General features: G+C 52.3%; 3 protein-coding genes across 3 annotated transcripts; all 3 read left to right on the forward strand.

The window, feature by feature from the left end:
* Nucleotides 1-1,067: 1,067 nt before the first annotated feature.
* Nucleotides 1,068-2,289, forward strand: ATNIH1004_000771 (CAP domain-containing protein; the record flags this gene model as incomplete). The annotated part of the gene is made up of 3 exons (XM_033565477.1): nucleotides 1,068-1,807; nucleotides 1,859-2,157; nucleotides 2,222-2,289. 3 exons carry the CDS (start codon nucleotides 1,068-1,070, stop codon nucleotides 2,287-2,289), a joined length of 1,107 nt encoding a protein of 368 aa, XP_033431234.1.
* A 1,821-nt stretch (nucleotides 2,290-4,110) lies between these two features.
* Nucleotides 4,111-6,778, forward strand: ATNIH1004_000772 (choline/carnitine O-acyltransferase; the record flags this gene model as incomplete). Its single annotated transcript, XM_033565478.1, has 4 exons — nucleotides 4,111-4,486; nucleotides 4,547-4,576; nucleotides 4,644-6,575; nucleotides 6,669-6,778. 4 exons carry the CDS (start codon nucleotides 4,111-4,113, stop codon nucleotides 6,776-6,778), a joined length of 2,448 nt encoding a protein of 815 aa, XP_033431235.1.
* Nucleotides 6,779-9,595: 2,817 nt separating this feature from the next.
* On the forward strand, nucleotides 9,596-14,126 carry ATNIH1004_000773 (putative jumonji family transcription factor; the record flags this gene model as incomplete). Its single annotated transcript, XM_033565479.1, has 6 exons — nucleotides 9,596-9,850; nucleotides 9,918-10,015; nucleotides 10,082-11,004; nucleotides 11,069-12,119; nucleotides 12,203-12,530; nucleotides 12,984-14,126. The coding sequence occupies 6 exons, from the start codon at nucleotides 9,596-9,598 to the stop codon at nucleotides 14,124-14,126; spliced, it is 3,798 nt and encodes a 1,265-aa protein (XP_033431236.1).
* Nucleotides 14,127-14,942: the final 816 nt, after the last annotated feature.

The following is a 14,942-nucleotide window of genomic DNA, read 5'->3' on the forward strand; positions in this document are numbered from 1 at the left end:
CTGATTCGCCCGATGTCCGGCTGTTCCTGAAACGAGCCAAAAGGTGGCTTGTCCCAGCTTGGTTTAGCGTTTTCAGGGGTAAGGTCAGAGTCGACTGCTGTGGCTTCCCCTCTCCAATGATAATAAACCGTTAGATGAAGGGCGGGATCGGAATCATTCGACCCTCTCGGTGAGAGAATTCTCTCTCGACGTAATTCTGGATCTGCTCCAGCATGCTTCCACTTCTAAGGCTGGGGATTCCTTCAAGAGGTCGTTGTGACGAGGAAGGGAGGAAAGGAATGTAATGAGTGTATGATGGAGGGCGGATTCCGTAGCGACTACCTTAGTTACCCACTTTTTGTAGCTTAAGACAATCTCAGACGATCCCTGGTACCTCCTGAAAGGCATTCAGGGGAACAACAAACAGCCTCTTTAATGCGTCAGCGCCAACGATCTCTCTTTCTTTGGCTGGATGATAGTTTGTTGATGATGATAATGATGAAAGAGACAGACAGCGTCCCACGCGCCATACGAAAGAGCTTCTAGAGCACCACCAATATCCCCGTTGACATCTGTGATCCATCCAAGATCCTCCCACCTGCCGAAATTAAATTGCCTTTAATTATTCCAGATCGCATGGGCCCCACCGAGTCCACGCCTCTCTCTCCTTTCCCGTGATCAAGGGGATCACGTAGCTCTGGGCTATATTATCAGTCAACTTTCCCGCCATCTCCCCCTCTTCCCTTTCTGTGGCTTCCAAGTTTCCATCCCTCAATATCGTCATTGGAGCACTTTTTTTCACTCCTTCAAAAAGTGTCCCCAACGGCTGTCATTCTTTTGTCTATATTGGAAACCCACGTACATACACTCCTCCCATCTACCTCTTACCCCTGACCGGCAAGTCCAGTCCAGTCGCAGTCGATCTGCCCAATTATCAGAAATTCGTTCTCCAAGTCTTCTTGCAACTTCACTCCTTTGCGTTGCATCGATCAGTTCACTTCCCGGTGAAGCATTTCTACCCATCGATCAGACACAGTTGACCTGTGAAGACATCTTTTGTACACCCAAGACAGGTACTGTCTGCAATCATGCGGTCTTCAATGCTTCTGGGCGCTCTCTGCGTCGCTGGTGCCATGGCCTCTCCCTTGGAAAAGCGTGCCTACGTGACGGAATGGTCCGTTGTCACCGTGACCACCACTATCACTGCTTTCCCTCCCGCGGATCCTACGCCTCCTCCCGTCGAGAGGGTGGATGATTCCACAACAAGCTGTTCTAAAACCCGCAAGGCTAAGGCCACTGCTGAACCAGCCCCGGCTCCGCCCAACTACCCTCCAGCCCCTCCGCCCCCTCCGCCCCCTCCGCCAAAGGAACCCGCTACCAATCCTGAACCAGCCCCGGCTCCGCCCAAAAACCCTCCAGCCCCTCCGCCCCCTCCACCAGAGGAACCCGCTACCAATCCTGAACCAGTCCCGGCTTCGCCCAACGTCCCTCCGCCGCCGCCGGCGGAGGAGCCCGCTACCACCGCTGCACCCGCGACGACTTATTATGAAAGTGGTGGGACTGGAGATGAACAGGGCTGGACCTCTTATTGGACCTCCTCGTGGTCTTCTTCTTGGGCGGGTTCCACCATAACCATTCCCGCGCCAGAGCCGACAACTACCAACCCGGGCCCCGCGGAGCCTGCCCCCACAGGCGTCTTCCAGAAGACTATCCTGAAGAGCCATAACGTCCATCGTAGCAACCACTCCTCCAGCGAACTTAACTATTCGAAAGAGCTGCAGGAGAGTGCCAACACGCTTGCTTCAAGCTGCGTTTATGGGCATAACACGTAAGGATCCTTGTCCAACTCGATGTATCTTGGGTTCTAACTCTTTCATAGAGAAATTGGTGGTGGAAACTATGGCCAGAACATTGGATATGGTGTCGAGAAGGATAACGTTGCATCCTTGATCACTGACATGATGTACAACGATGAAATGGGCTACTTTGAGGACCTGTACGGCCAAGCTAATCCTGATATGACCAACTTCATGAAGTGGGGTCACTTCACTCAGATTGTCTGGAAGAGCACCACCCATGTCGGCTGTGCTACTGTAATGTGCAACAAACTTACAAGCGATGATGGCAGCTATTTGGGAGACAACTTGCCCTACACGGTTTGCAACTACAGCCCCCCTGGTAAGCGCAGCATCCATCATCCCTCTAGGAGTCGATGCCTTTCCTGACACACCTCTCCATTTAGGCAACTTTGGTGGTGAATATGCCAATAACGTGCTCCGTCCTCTTGGACAAAGTGTTGTTACTGCCTAAGCATGAATAGCTGTTTTCGCTTCGACTGTGTGCCATATGTGAGCACCGCAAATGAAAGGAAATATGGAGAAATTATCTGGCAATTGTCAGTCACATCTGGACCTTTCGGTTCTTTGTTTTTTTTTTTTTTGATCTCTTCTCTGTCCATGTATTTGGTATTCTTTCCCGGGCTTGCCTCGTGTTTGTCTACCCCAAGACTCGATGACGGTTCTCCGGAGATCTGCATGGAGTCTCCGCCGACGTTCCCAGGCCCAAACCATGCCAGACACACAGTAGACGTGATCCCCTTTTTTTGCTTCTTTTGTGGATATTTATCTTCACCTTTTGACCGAATGACAACGGCATCGTTGATTTGGATATACCTTTTTTTTTTTTTGATTTCAGTCCAGTGCTTTCGAGCGTGTTGGTATCCAGAAACGAGTACCTATGACAAGTATGGTCAGAAGAACCAATGACGAACATGAAATCCATGAGACACTCCATATAGTCGCATCGTAAACGGGAGTGAAGAAGTGCCCGTCGGTGTTCCAACGTCCGTACTATCTGCATGTACTGTAAGCGTCTATGTCAAGTGACGATGCGACGTGGTGCGGTACCCACGTGACATCGCCCCCGCAACCACACAATCGAATCGCCGTAACTGCATTGAACATTCCTCCCTTCGCCCGAAACGTCATTGCCGCCTAGCTGGATCGGCTTTGTGCTAGTGACAGCGGCATCGCGCGCCTAATTCAGGCTATACGGGTTGCATCGATCGCTCCCTCTCGGCGTTGCCACTCTGCATGTAATGCGACGTCAAAACCCCGTCCTGGAGCACGATCACCTACTAATCCACCTCCATAGCTGCTAGGTACATACTGACTAGTTGCACGTTCCGCCACTGATGGACGGATTGGTGTATGCCATCTAGCTCTCCATTTGTATGCATGTATGTACGCACAGCCCTCTAGATCTCTCTATTGCCGTCTTCTATAGACCTTGCTTTGGGAGTGCCTCCTATTTCTGCCGTTGTACGTCCTTTGGTGGCTACTCCATCTCGGAAAAAACAGGGGAACAGAACACCACCACATGCCACGCATCTCAAGGGACTGATTGATCTATCTGAGCTGAAGGCTTTTCATCTCCTTCCAGCTCGCCATAACCTTCGACTCTCTATTGTGCGGTCCACTTCCTTGCCTGTGTTACCCTGGCATCTCTTGGCAGTCGCATAGCTTCCTCCCTTACTATACCTAGTTTAATCTCGTTCTAACAAGCAAGCTTCATCCGTTCCCCCGATAACTAAAATTTACACTACACCCTGAATCAACAAGCCACGGACGCTTTCTCCCATTCCGGCGATCCACTGGGGCTCTAGGAGGCACTGCAGACTTTCTATTTTCCTACTGTTTCATTCCCTGTAAGCGTCCCTTCCTCCGTTCGCCAATCCCATTTTTCCCTTTGTCCCGAAGCAAGCATGCAACTGTTCCTACTGCCATTGCAAATGCTCCACCCCGCTCTCTCCAGTCGCTCCCGCAGGCATGGAGGCGTACCCTCATATCCTCTGCCCATGTTTATATAAACAACACGAACTCCCGGTGTCTGCGGTCTCCTGGATTTTTCTATTTTGATTTTACTTTCGAACATTCTCGTCTGTGTGCTTTTTGGTTACCATCCCGTGATTCAGGCCGGTCATGAGATAAACCCCCATGCCATCATACTGCCTACAAGATTGTCACTATTTCTACCGTAGCGCCTTACGCCTCCTCTCTATCCCCACGTTTCTCTCCTGTCACTACGCCTAGTGGACCTGAACTTGGGACTTGGATACCTTTCACTAACACCATGTCTTACTCGACCATGGCAGTTCGCCATTTCACGGCTCCAAAGCCGCTGGGGGACGCGATGGCTTCTCAGTCTCAATCGTTGCCTGAGACTAAGACCAAACCTAGAACCCTGGACGCCACGCCTCATACCGATGAGCCATCAAAGAAGAAAGGCCTGACGTTCGCCAACCAAGACTCCCTCCCCAAGCTACCAGTCCCGGACCTTGAGAGTACCTGTCAGAAATACCTCGAGGCATTGTCGGCATTGCAAACCCCAAGGGAGCAGGAGGAGTCAAGGGCAGCTGTGCATGATTTTCTTAGATCGGATGGGCCGGTCCTTCAAGAGAAGTTAAAGAACTATGCGTCGTCCAAAACGAGCTACATTGAACAATTCTGTAAGTGCATCATCAATGATAGCCGGCTGTTGGCTCTCAATTAACTGTCCTCTTCATCAGGGTATGACTCTTACCTCAATTACGATAGCCGTGAGTGCTACACTATATTCCCGAAAAGGCTGCCGACAGACCATTCCTCGTGCTGACTTTAGAATAGCGGTTGTCTTGAACCTTAACCCATTCTTCTTATTGGAAGATGACCCTACTCCCGCGCGGAACCACCAGGTCACCAGAGCAGCATCGCTTGCTGTCTCAGCCCTGTCCTTTGTAAGAGCTGTGAGGCGGGAAGAGCTACCGCCTGACACTGCTCGAGGAACACCGCTCTGCATGTATCAATACTCCCGCCTATTTGGGACAGCTCGTTTACCCACGGAAAATGGATGTGTCATCAGTCAGGAACCTAACGCCAAACATATTGTCGTCCTGTGTCGCGGCCAGTTTTATTGGTTCGACGTCCTCGACGAGAACAACGATCTGATTATGAATGAGAAGGATATCGCAGTGAATCTGCAAGTAATCATTGGAGATGCGGAACAAACCCCGATACAAGACGCTGCCAAGGGCGCGCTGGGTGTCCTCAGCACAGAGAACCGCAAAGTTTGGTCGGGGCTAAGAGATATCTTGACCAAAGATGAGGGTTCAAACAATGCAGAATGCCTGAACATTGTCGATACCGCCCTGTTTGTTCTCTGCCTGGATTACACTGAACCCGGCAACATATCCCAGCTCTGTGCCAATATGCTCTGCGGTACGAGTGAAGTGGTCAAGGGCGTGCAAGTTGGTACGTGCACAAACCGTTGGTATGACAAGCTTCAGATCATCGTGTGTCAAAATGGAAGTGCCGGGATCAACTTCGAACACACCGGTGTCGATGGCCACACGGTGTTACGATTCGCCAGCGACGTTTACACCGACACCATACTTCGTTTTGCGAGGACCATCAACGGCCAGGCCCCGAGCCTGTGGGCGACCACCGGCCCCGATCCGACCAAGCGTGACCCCCGAAGCTTTGGCAATGTTAGCACGACTCCGCGGAAGCTCGAGTGGGACATGATTCCGGAGGTTAGTATCGCCTTACGTTTTGCCGAGTCCCACCTTTCCGATCTTTTGCAGCAGCACGAGTTCCATGTGCTAGACTTTGCGGGGTATGGAAAGAATTTTATCACTTCGATGGGGTTCTCGCCCGATGCATTTGTGCAGATGGCATTTCAAGCGGCATACTACGGTCTCTACGGCCGGATTGAGAACACCTACGAGCCAGCCATGACTAAGGTCTTCCTCCATGGACGAACTGAGGCTGTTCGGACCGTCACCAGTGAGTGTGTGGATTTCGTCAAGACCTTCTGGGGGGAGATCCCGCCCGAGCAGAAAGTGAACGCCCTGCGGAAAGCGACTGAGAAACATACGGCGATCACCAAGGAATGCTCCAAGGGCCAGGGTCAGGACCGCCACCTCTATGCTCTGTACTGCCTCTGGCAGAGATCGTTCGATGAAGGCGTTTCTTCCGCAAGCAACAGCGTGCAGGGGAGTTCTAACGGCTACTCCAGCCCCGTCGAGAACGGTTCAATTATTGACTCGCCTAAACTGTCTGCCTCGATGTCGGAGGATGGGATGTCCTCGGGCAGCTACGGACTTCGCGCCATACGCCCGGCGCCGCCTACACCGGCGATCTTCAGCGACCCTGGTTGGGATAAAATCAACAACACGGTGCTATCGACCTCGAACTGTGGTAACCCATGCTTACGACACTTTGGGTTTGGGCCGACATCTGCGGATGGCTTCGGGATCGGCTACATCATCAAGGACGACTCAATTTCAATCTGCGCCTCGTCCAAGCACCGGCAGACGGCTCGATTGATGCATACTTTGGAGACCTACTTGCTTGAGATCCGTAAGATGCTGCGGATGACCAGCCACAAGACCATAAGCCCCCGCACAAGTCGGGCTCGCGAGATGGAGATCATCACCGAGCGGTTCCAGGGAGAGCCCCGGCGGGGTCGGATTGTTCGGGGCGACCCGACCCAGAACCGGGGAGCCGAGACGCCAACGACCGACAGCGGAGAATTGGAGGACGATGGCATGGGCGGATGTAAGTGTTTTCTCGGCAGTGTTTTGTTGTCTGCGCCATGTGGCGATACTCGACCCCGGCTAACGAGCAAATAAGATGGGTTCTTCGACGCAGGGATGCTCTTCCACGCCCTCAAAGGGCTGAATGCAGACCGGGAACGGCCCGGGGAGAAGCCTGAGAAGCGTCGGTTTGTCGGGAAGAAGCTCCGACTGAATGAATATTGAGCGATGATGACGAATTTTTCTGGGATATCTCTTGTTTGTTGGCACGCTATTCAGCCTATCCAGTACTCCGTAGAGCGATACCGATTGCAATTTTGAATATAATAACCTTAACTATAAGATACCTCCCAACAGGAGTAATCTCTGAAACTCAATGGAAGCTGCTGGCTGCCGGTGGAGCAATGCTATCACACCATATTCCCTGAGTCGTGGATTATGTATGGATGCTTGGACTCTCGGAATTCGAGGATTGGCGATCCAGAACCGTCAAATAGTCATGCCATGCGATCCGTCCGTTCACGCCACTATGATGCCCAACGACAGGGAACCCTGTCTTTCCCTTTTTTCACTTTTTAAAATTTATTGCGGTTATTATATTTGTACGGAGTATTATCTTTGTATATTCCAATATTCCTACCCAGCGATACGAAAACTCACGCACAGCCGTGATTACGGAGTGTTCCATACGACAGAATCATAGAAGGAGCTCCAATGTGACACGTCCCAGATAGCCACCGGTCACCACCGCTAGAAGGGATATTAAAAACTTACCCCATCCTGGTGTACATGCAGGTATTCCATCCGGGCAATCATCGACATAGATGCTTCGCATATACCCGGATCTTGTGCCAATGATCTAATAGCCACGCGTGCACGCAACGACTCGTGTGCGCAAGACAAGCACATATATCTATGTATGCAGGTGTGGTTGGAGCCACATGAGGGGTAGATAACAAGTAGTACCTACATACTCTGTATATGCGCTCTCCGGTTTTTATTTTTATTTTTATTTTTTTTGGTCTGCAACGATGACTTGTTCTGTTGATCGGAATGATCTCATTGGTCTAGGGGTAAAGTAAGTATCTCACTGAATTATGTATTGACGAGCCAATTCTCAGTCGGCCGACACTAAAGAACTAGATACATCCAACTACACCAGAGTCGGTAGGTCATATGTTGGTGAGTAATGAATATGCATGCAAGTTGTTGTACATAGGGATGGAGCACAGCAAGCGTGATTTTGTTAGTGGTTTCAGATTGGATGATGTACATGTACTTACGGAGTATTACATTCCCCCTTTGTAATTTCCATTGTCGTGCCTCAGGCTATCTACGGAGTTCCACCGAAGTCCATGTCGAGCCATATTTTGGTATCCATACCTTTTCCACGCTTTCGAGATATGTAGCATAGACTGGATTGGTCTAGACTAGACTACCTAAGAAATCCTGTAATATGTTCGATGACCAAAATTGAAAAGATGGACAGAAATTAATGAGGGCTTGCCGCTATTACCACCGGCTAATTGGCCTATCGCCAATCAAGTGGCTTCGTGATGAGATCATATCGATCAGACCTCCTTTCACTATTATCTGTTCTTTCCCTATTCTTTGCCGGTCCGCCGGTATCCGAGCTGTACGTAAAGTATGAGCCGTGCTGATAGCTACGGGGCGTGGTATTTGGAGTCCTAGTAGTCCTAGGATATCTTACCGCCTTACCCATTGGGACACCGTAGCCTGGTTTCAGGAGTCATTTGAACCACGTGACTTTCATGACAACGACCGATTCCTCCGTCCTACCGGAGTATTCATCGTAGCAGTCAACGTTGCTCGATTGGATGGATGTACAGGTACAGGCAGTGTCAACAATTCTTTCCTTGAGTGGTGACCTGGTTCTGGTCAAAGAATTGCATCGACTCTTCGGAATTGCATCGGTAGCTAACCCTGGCTACTTTTTTTGTTCTAGGTGAGTGAATGCTTATCATTTTCTTTGTCTGAGCTTGTGTTATTCCCGACACCGGAGGTGTGCTGTGATCTGCTCGTGGCTGGATAAAAAGAAAATAATTTTTTAAACTAAGAGAAAGATTATCCTCCTATCTTTTTTTTTGTTTTCTTCCAATGAACAATTATTACCTCAGGCCACCCTAGCTTGGTGCCTTAAGGTCCTTTTCAGGCGCTTAGGCTCTCACTGCAACCTCTATCCTGCTTGTCTTCCAATCACGTTTTTCTCTCTGCATTCCCTACATTATTGCTACATTCTGCCTCTTTATTTTTTACCTACTCAATACACATTACACACTACACACTACACTGTATACACATACTACACAGCACGGTCAGGCCATCTCTGATCGGGTCCACCGACGTGCCCCTGGGATTGGTTCTGCCGCCCCTGCCCTTCTGCTTCCTCCTGCCTCTAGCGTCCCACCATTTCCCACTAGGAAATCCTGCCTCTGGTCCTCTGCACCGGCCTGGCGAACTAGCGCCCTCGTTGCTGAGCATCTGCTGCTGCTTGGTCCTGCAATATAGGCAAATCCTCTCGCTCCAATCTCTCATCTCAAACTGGAGGAGGGGCGATACGTTGATGGACGCTTGCCAAATGCTAGCGATATCGATCCCATCTACCTATCTATCTATCCTGACTTAATCTGTCCATCGTCCGCCTTGTGACGCTTTTAGCCTTCCTCCCATCATTTGTTGTCATTTCTGCCAATTCGCTCGAAGAAAAAGTTGCCGATCATCCAAACACCTCACGCCCGCTTCAAGTTCTTCCGCTCCTCCGCGATCCCCTTTTCCTCCTTATCGTCGTGTTCCAAGGTCTCTACCACACAGAGAAGCCAAAGAACTTTTTTAATAAAAGAAGAAGCTTACACCGGAACAATACTGTATAGGACAAGTCGCCCTTTTGCTTGAAACGCCCCGTTCCCCGACCGCTGGGAAAGTCCTCTCTCGCCGTCGATCAGCGGTCGCATTTTCCGACGACGGCGCACTTGTTGAGATCCGAACAGTCTCCTATTCGTCTTTCACATCTTACTTGAGATGATGGCGGCAGCGCTTGATCAACCACTTTTCAACTCAATCGCGGGCCCTTCCACGACTGATGCGACCTCGATTACGCCTCCCCACAGCGCCAACGGCAAGAAGGAGGTCCCCGATGGTGTTCCATCTGAGCTGTCGGATCTTGAATTGGACTCCAATGTTGTCGTAGCCTCGGACATGCCTTCAGTAAAGGGAGAGGATGAGGAAATTGAACCGGACCATTATTATGGCGGCGGCAAGATCCCCGTGTTCAAGCCGGTAAGTTTCGGCGTGTTCGGCCAGAGTCTGGTTTACCTGGTGGCACTGGCTGACAGTGGTGTAAAAGACAATGGATCAATTCCGCGACTTCCAGTATTTCATCAACAAGGTTGAAAGCTACGGTATGCGGTCAGGCATCATCAAGGTCATCCCTCCCAAAGAATGGTATGCCACCTGTCCGACGGAAGATCGCCTATTCTATGACTTTGTGCTAATCATTCGCCTTTCTAGGGCCGATTCCCTTCCTCCTCTCGACGAAGCAGTTAAAAGGATCCGAGTGAAAAATCCGATCATGCAAGAGTTCCATGGATCGCATGGAACCTACACTCAGGCGAACATTGAGCGACAAAGATCCTACAATCTGCCTCAGTGGAAGAGTTTGTGCGAGGAAAGCAGCCATCAGCCTCCGGCCCGGAGAGGCGAGAGACGCCGCAACCAGGAAAAGGTCAACCGTGCTCCGGCAGCCCCCAAGGTACAAACTACACGGTCCGACTCTCAAAAGCGGCGCCCGGGCCCAGGACGTCCCCCGAAGCGATCCAACCAGGTGAAGGTGAAAGAAGAGCCCCCGGCGGAGGAAGGTCTTGAGAAGACCAAGTCCGAAGGTCCGCCAACCCCAGTCTCTCCCGAATCCAACCCTGTCGAGACCAAAACGGAGGAATTGAGTGATGGAGAGTCCTTGCCCGTTCCGAAGCCCAAGGGACGGCAACCAAAGTCAGTGACAGCGCGAAGGAAGCATAACAAGGGCGACGCGATCGACTTTGTGGATGAAGAAGCTTTCAACGACTTCGACTATCGTATCCATAACAATGAGGAGTACACACAAGAACGATGCGAGGAGCTCGAAACCGCCTACTGGAAATCGCTGATGTTTAACAATCCGATGTATGGTGCTGATATGCCCGGATCCCTCTTTGATGACAACATCACGACCTCTTGGAACGTGGCCAAGCTGCCTAACCTGCTCGATGTCCTGGGGCAGAAAGTACCTGGTGTTAACACCGCATACCTCTACTTGGGTATGTGGAAGGCGACCTTCGCCTGGCATTTGGAGGATGTGGATCTGTACAGCATCAACTACATCCACTTTGGGGCACCGAAGCAATGGTATAGCATCTCACAGGAGGATGCCCCTCGATTTGAGCAGGCTATGAAGAGTAAGTATTGTCATTGGAATGTGGTTCTTTCGAAGTAAGCGTCAACGCTGACCCCACTCTGTAGGCATTTGGACCAGCGATGCAAAGAATTGTGACCAGTTCCTTCGCCACAAGACCTACCTCGTGTCGCCCACCCTCCTCAAGTCCCAGTACGGTATCACGGTCAACCGACTAGTTCACTACGAGGGAGAGTTTGTCATCACCTATCCGTATGGGTACCACTCCGGATATAATTTAGGATATAACTGTGCCGAGTCAGTCAATTTTGCCACGGAAAAGTGGCTGGAGTACGGTCGCGTGGCTAAGAAGTGTAACTGCGAAGCCGATAGTGTCTGGATTGACGTTGATGAAATCGAGCGCAAGCTGCGGGGGGAATCGACACCGGAATACTATGGCGACTTCGAAAGTGATTTGGACGAGATGGAGGGCGCTTCCGATCTCCTCACCCCGCCACGCAGTGTTCCCGAGAAGACTCGTGGTCGCAAACGGAAACACGACGGTGAAACCACCAAGGCGAAACGCACCAGGGTCAATGTGGAGAGCCCGAGAAAGATCCCCTGCGTTCTCTGTCCCAACAATCTGGACTACGAGGATCTACTGCCGACCGAAGATGGAAAATCCCATGCCCACCGACGCTGCGCGCTGTACATCGAAGAGACCAGCGTTCTCCAGGATGAATCTGGCCGGGAGGTAGTGTGCGACGTGGATAAGATTCCCAAAGCACGGATGGGACTCAAGTGCCTGTTCTGTCGCGAAGTACGGGGTGCTTGCTTCCAGTGCAACTTTGGCAAATGTACTCGGTCCTACCACGCCACCTGTGCGCTCCTGGCTGGAGTGCAAGTGGAGCAGGGGTTGTCCGCTGTCATCGCCGACGATGGCAATCAGTACTCGGTGCCCAGCGTCGATCTGAAGTGCAAATACCACCGCCAGAAGAAGCCCAACTGGATGAACAACTGCGAGTCGCCCGACCAAGACCGCAAGCTGATCGAGACGGCCCAGCGGCTGGTGGCTGGGGAACTGGTGCAGTTCCAAGCTGACAAGGAGATCAACGGGGCGGTGGTTCTGGAGAACCGGCCGCAGGAGCGGACGTTGATGGTGAAAGTACTGCCACGAGGGTGAGTTTTTTGTGTGTCCGCTAGGGGGAATTTGTTTGGGGTTTTCCTAATTGGGAAGGATGAAGCTGACACGAAGACCACAGCGATGTCATCGAGTTACCATACCGTTGGATGCTCGTCGTCCGACGGAGCAACTTCTCGCCTCTTGCAGCAGGTACCAAGCCCCTTCCTGCCCACCTGGCTCGGAAGCCCGAGGGCCGGAAGGAATTGGAATCGGCGGTGCCGGTGGCAGGGAATCCGTTTGGCGATGGACGATCTCCGTATCAGTGGGCCGAGTTTGAGACGGTCGACACCGCTAATCCGCGCGCCCCACCACCGTGCAAGGTGGATTTGGACAGGAACGATCAGATCTGGTATTACCTGGGCTCCTCGTCCACCGAATGTAGGGCTCAGTATACGCATAACCCTAGCGTGCGTGTGCACAACCCTCGGTCGAATTTCCTGGACAGCGTTAAGTCCCTTGGCGGCGTGATGGCTCGGCTCCCCTCCTACCCCCACCATCTGCCTCATTATGCAGTCGCTACCCCTCCTCCTCATCGACTCTCCTCTGTCACCGCCACTATTCCCACCGTCACCGCCGCCACTGCTGCTGCTGCTGCCGCCGCCGTTGCCTCCCGGCCTTCCCTGTTGCAGCGCCCTCTTGCCCCTCCTCCTCGTCCTCTTCCTTCTGCTTCTCGAACTTCCGCCCCGTCTGCTGCTGCTGCTGCTACTGCGATGCCGTCGGCCTATCGATCCCTGCCAACTCAGTCCGCCCGTCATGCACCGTACCCTCACTTTGCCAAGTCTCATCAATCGTCCCCCCACCACCACCAGCACCATACCACCAGCACCGCCACCAATAGTCACCACCTTCATCCGCAACAGCAGCAGCAGCAGAAGAAGAACTCCCACTTCCCCGCCAATACCTTTGCCAACGTCCGTGAGCTGGTGGCCCGTCGTCGACTATCTCAGATCACCGATCATGCCAATATCTTCGCCGGGTACACCATCGTTAGCCCGGAGTTGGTGGTTGAGTCATTGATGGGCCCGATGGGCTCTGTGCCACCGCCCAATGGATTGGAAAAATTGGAACTTTCTATGGCTCAACAACGAGTGCAGCCGCGGGCACCGGACGGTACGTTGCAACCGGTGCAGCAGCTGAACATGCGTTCCGAGGAGGTGAACCGGCTGTTGCAGATGTTACGGTTCTCCCTCGTCAGTTATCTGGAGCGCCTGGATGTGCTGCAGAAGAAAGAGTCGGAGAATAGCAAACCCGCGACGGCCAATGGAGTCGGTGTGCCCAAGCTGCCCCGAAAGTATACGTACCTGGAGCAGCAGCAGGACCAGACCCCGACTGTGTACCGGTCGCCGTACGACATGCCGTCCGGGTTTACCGAGTACGCGCAGCAGACTTTTGGCCTGACCCCCTGCGAGCCCGAGCTGCCGAAACCATCGCTAGCGAACGACTACTTCGCCAGCCTGTCGCCCGAGGACCAAGAGAAGATTCTAAAGACGTGTGGCAGCTTTGTGCAACGGGCTATCGAGCGGACCACCAACCACAGCCGGCAAAGCTCTGCCTCCAACCTCCGACTGGCGTCGGCGCTGGCTCAGCAGACGGAGAACCCCACCATCGACATCACGACGGTCGAGGATCTGCCCCTCTCGGGGCTAGACCTCCCCCTACACGCGGACTCGCCGTGCTCGAGTTTCAGCCGGTCGCACCTGCGGTTCCAGTCCCCTAATGAATTCGGGGGACAAGGGGCGGAAGTCCAGCACGACCACCACGACCTGTTTGGCGACCAGCAAGCGAACACGCGGTTCTGGCAACATGGGCCATGGGCGGCCGGCGATGGCCAGACGCCTAACGAAGAGACACGACCGTTCTTCGGACCGCATGAACGGCTAAAGCACGACTATGCCTCGTCAGATATCTCGCTGGGTCGTGGACCGGGCTCGCTGCATTCCGTGGACATGGCCGGGTTTGGTCTCGATGGGACGGACGACATGTGCAACGTACTCAGCCCGTGACTGTTCTCTGTCTCGCTCTCTTTCTTCTCCGATCGCAAAAGTTTTCTGTACTTGCATGGCGGTATAACTGCATCATCTTCATGTAACGATTTAACTGGATTGACGACTGCATGACTGGGCGTTTTTTTATTATTTTTTTTATTATTTATTCTTTTTTTCCCGCACCCCCGTGATATTTCTGGATGTGATCCCCTCTCTATTTTTCCCTCACGATGGAGTGGATGCTTAACTGGTGACTCGATGAGGGAAAGATCCAGTCCGTCGACTCGCTCTCTCCAGGGGCGTTTCTCTTCTCTCTCATGGACCTGATGTGACAGTTGGCCGACCGGCGATAATGGAAGCTGGGCTGGCCCACTGCGACCCAAGTTTTCTACGGTCGGGGTCTACGAAAGGCTGCCACAGCACGCCAGAAAAGAAAAGGAAGAATCGCCAGGCTATCAAATTCCCCGTCGACTTTTGACCCCACCATGATGCGTTCCCCCTGTATTTTGCCCATCTTGACCTTTGATACCCCCCAAACCCAAACCAAACCCAAAATCCTCTGTGTCCATCCTCTCTGGCAACCCAACTGTCTCCTACTCTCCTTGTCCCGGATCGTGTTGTACTCAGACCGATCATTCTGTCACTTTCTGGATGATCGAGGCGCTCATCGTGGTCTCCATTGACGCACCGATGTGGCAGCCGTCACTTTGCGGAGTGACCGTGTGTCGTTAGTAGCAATGAATATGAATTCAAGAATTTGGATGAAGATTTTAAGAAAAAAAACTATTAAGTAAGAGAAATGGGCCGAGTGGTTCCTCCCCGCATCCCCAGATT

This window comes from Aspergillus tanneri, assembly GCF_003426965.1.
Source record: "Aspergillus tanneri strain NIH1004 chromosome Unknown AapTan_2_pilon_pilon_pilon, whole genome shotgun sequence".
In the NCBI taxonomy this organism is placed as follows: Eukaryota; Fungi; Ascomycota; class Eurotiomycetes; order Eurotiales; family Aspergillaceae; genus Aspergillus; species Aspergillus tanneri.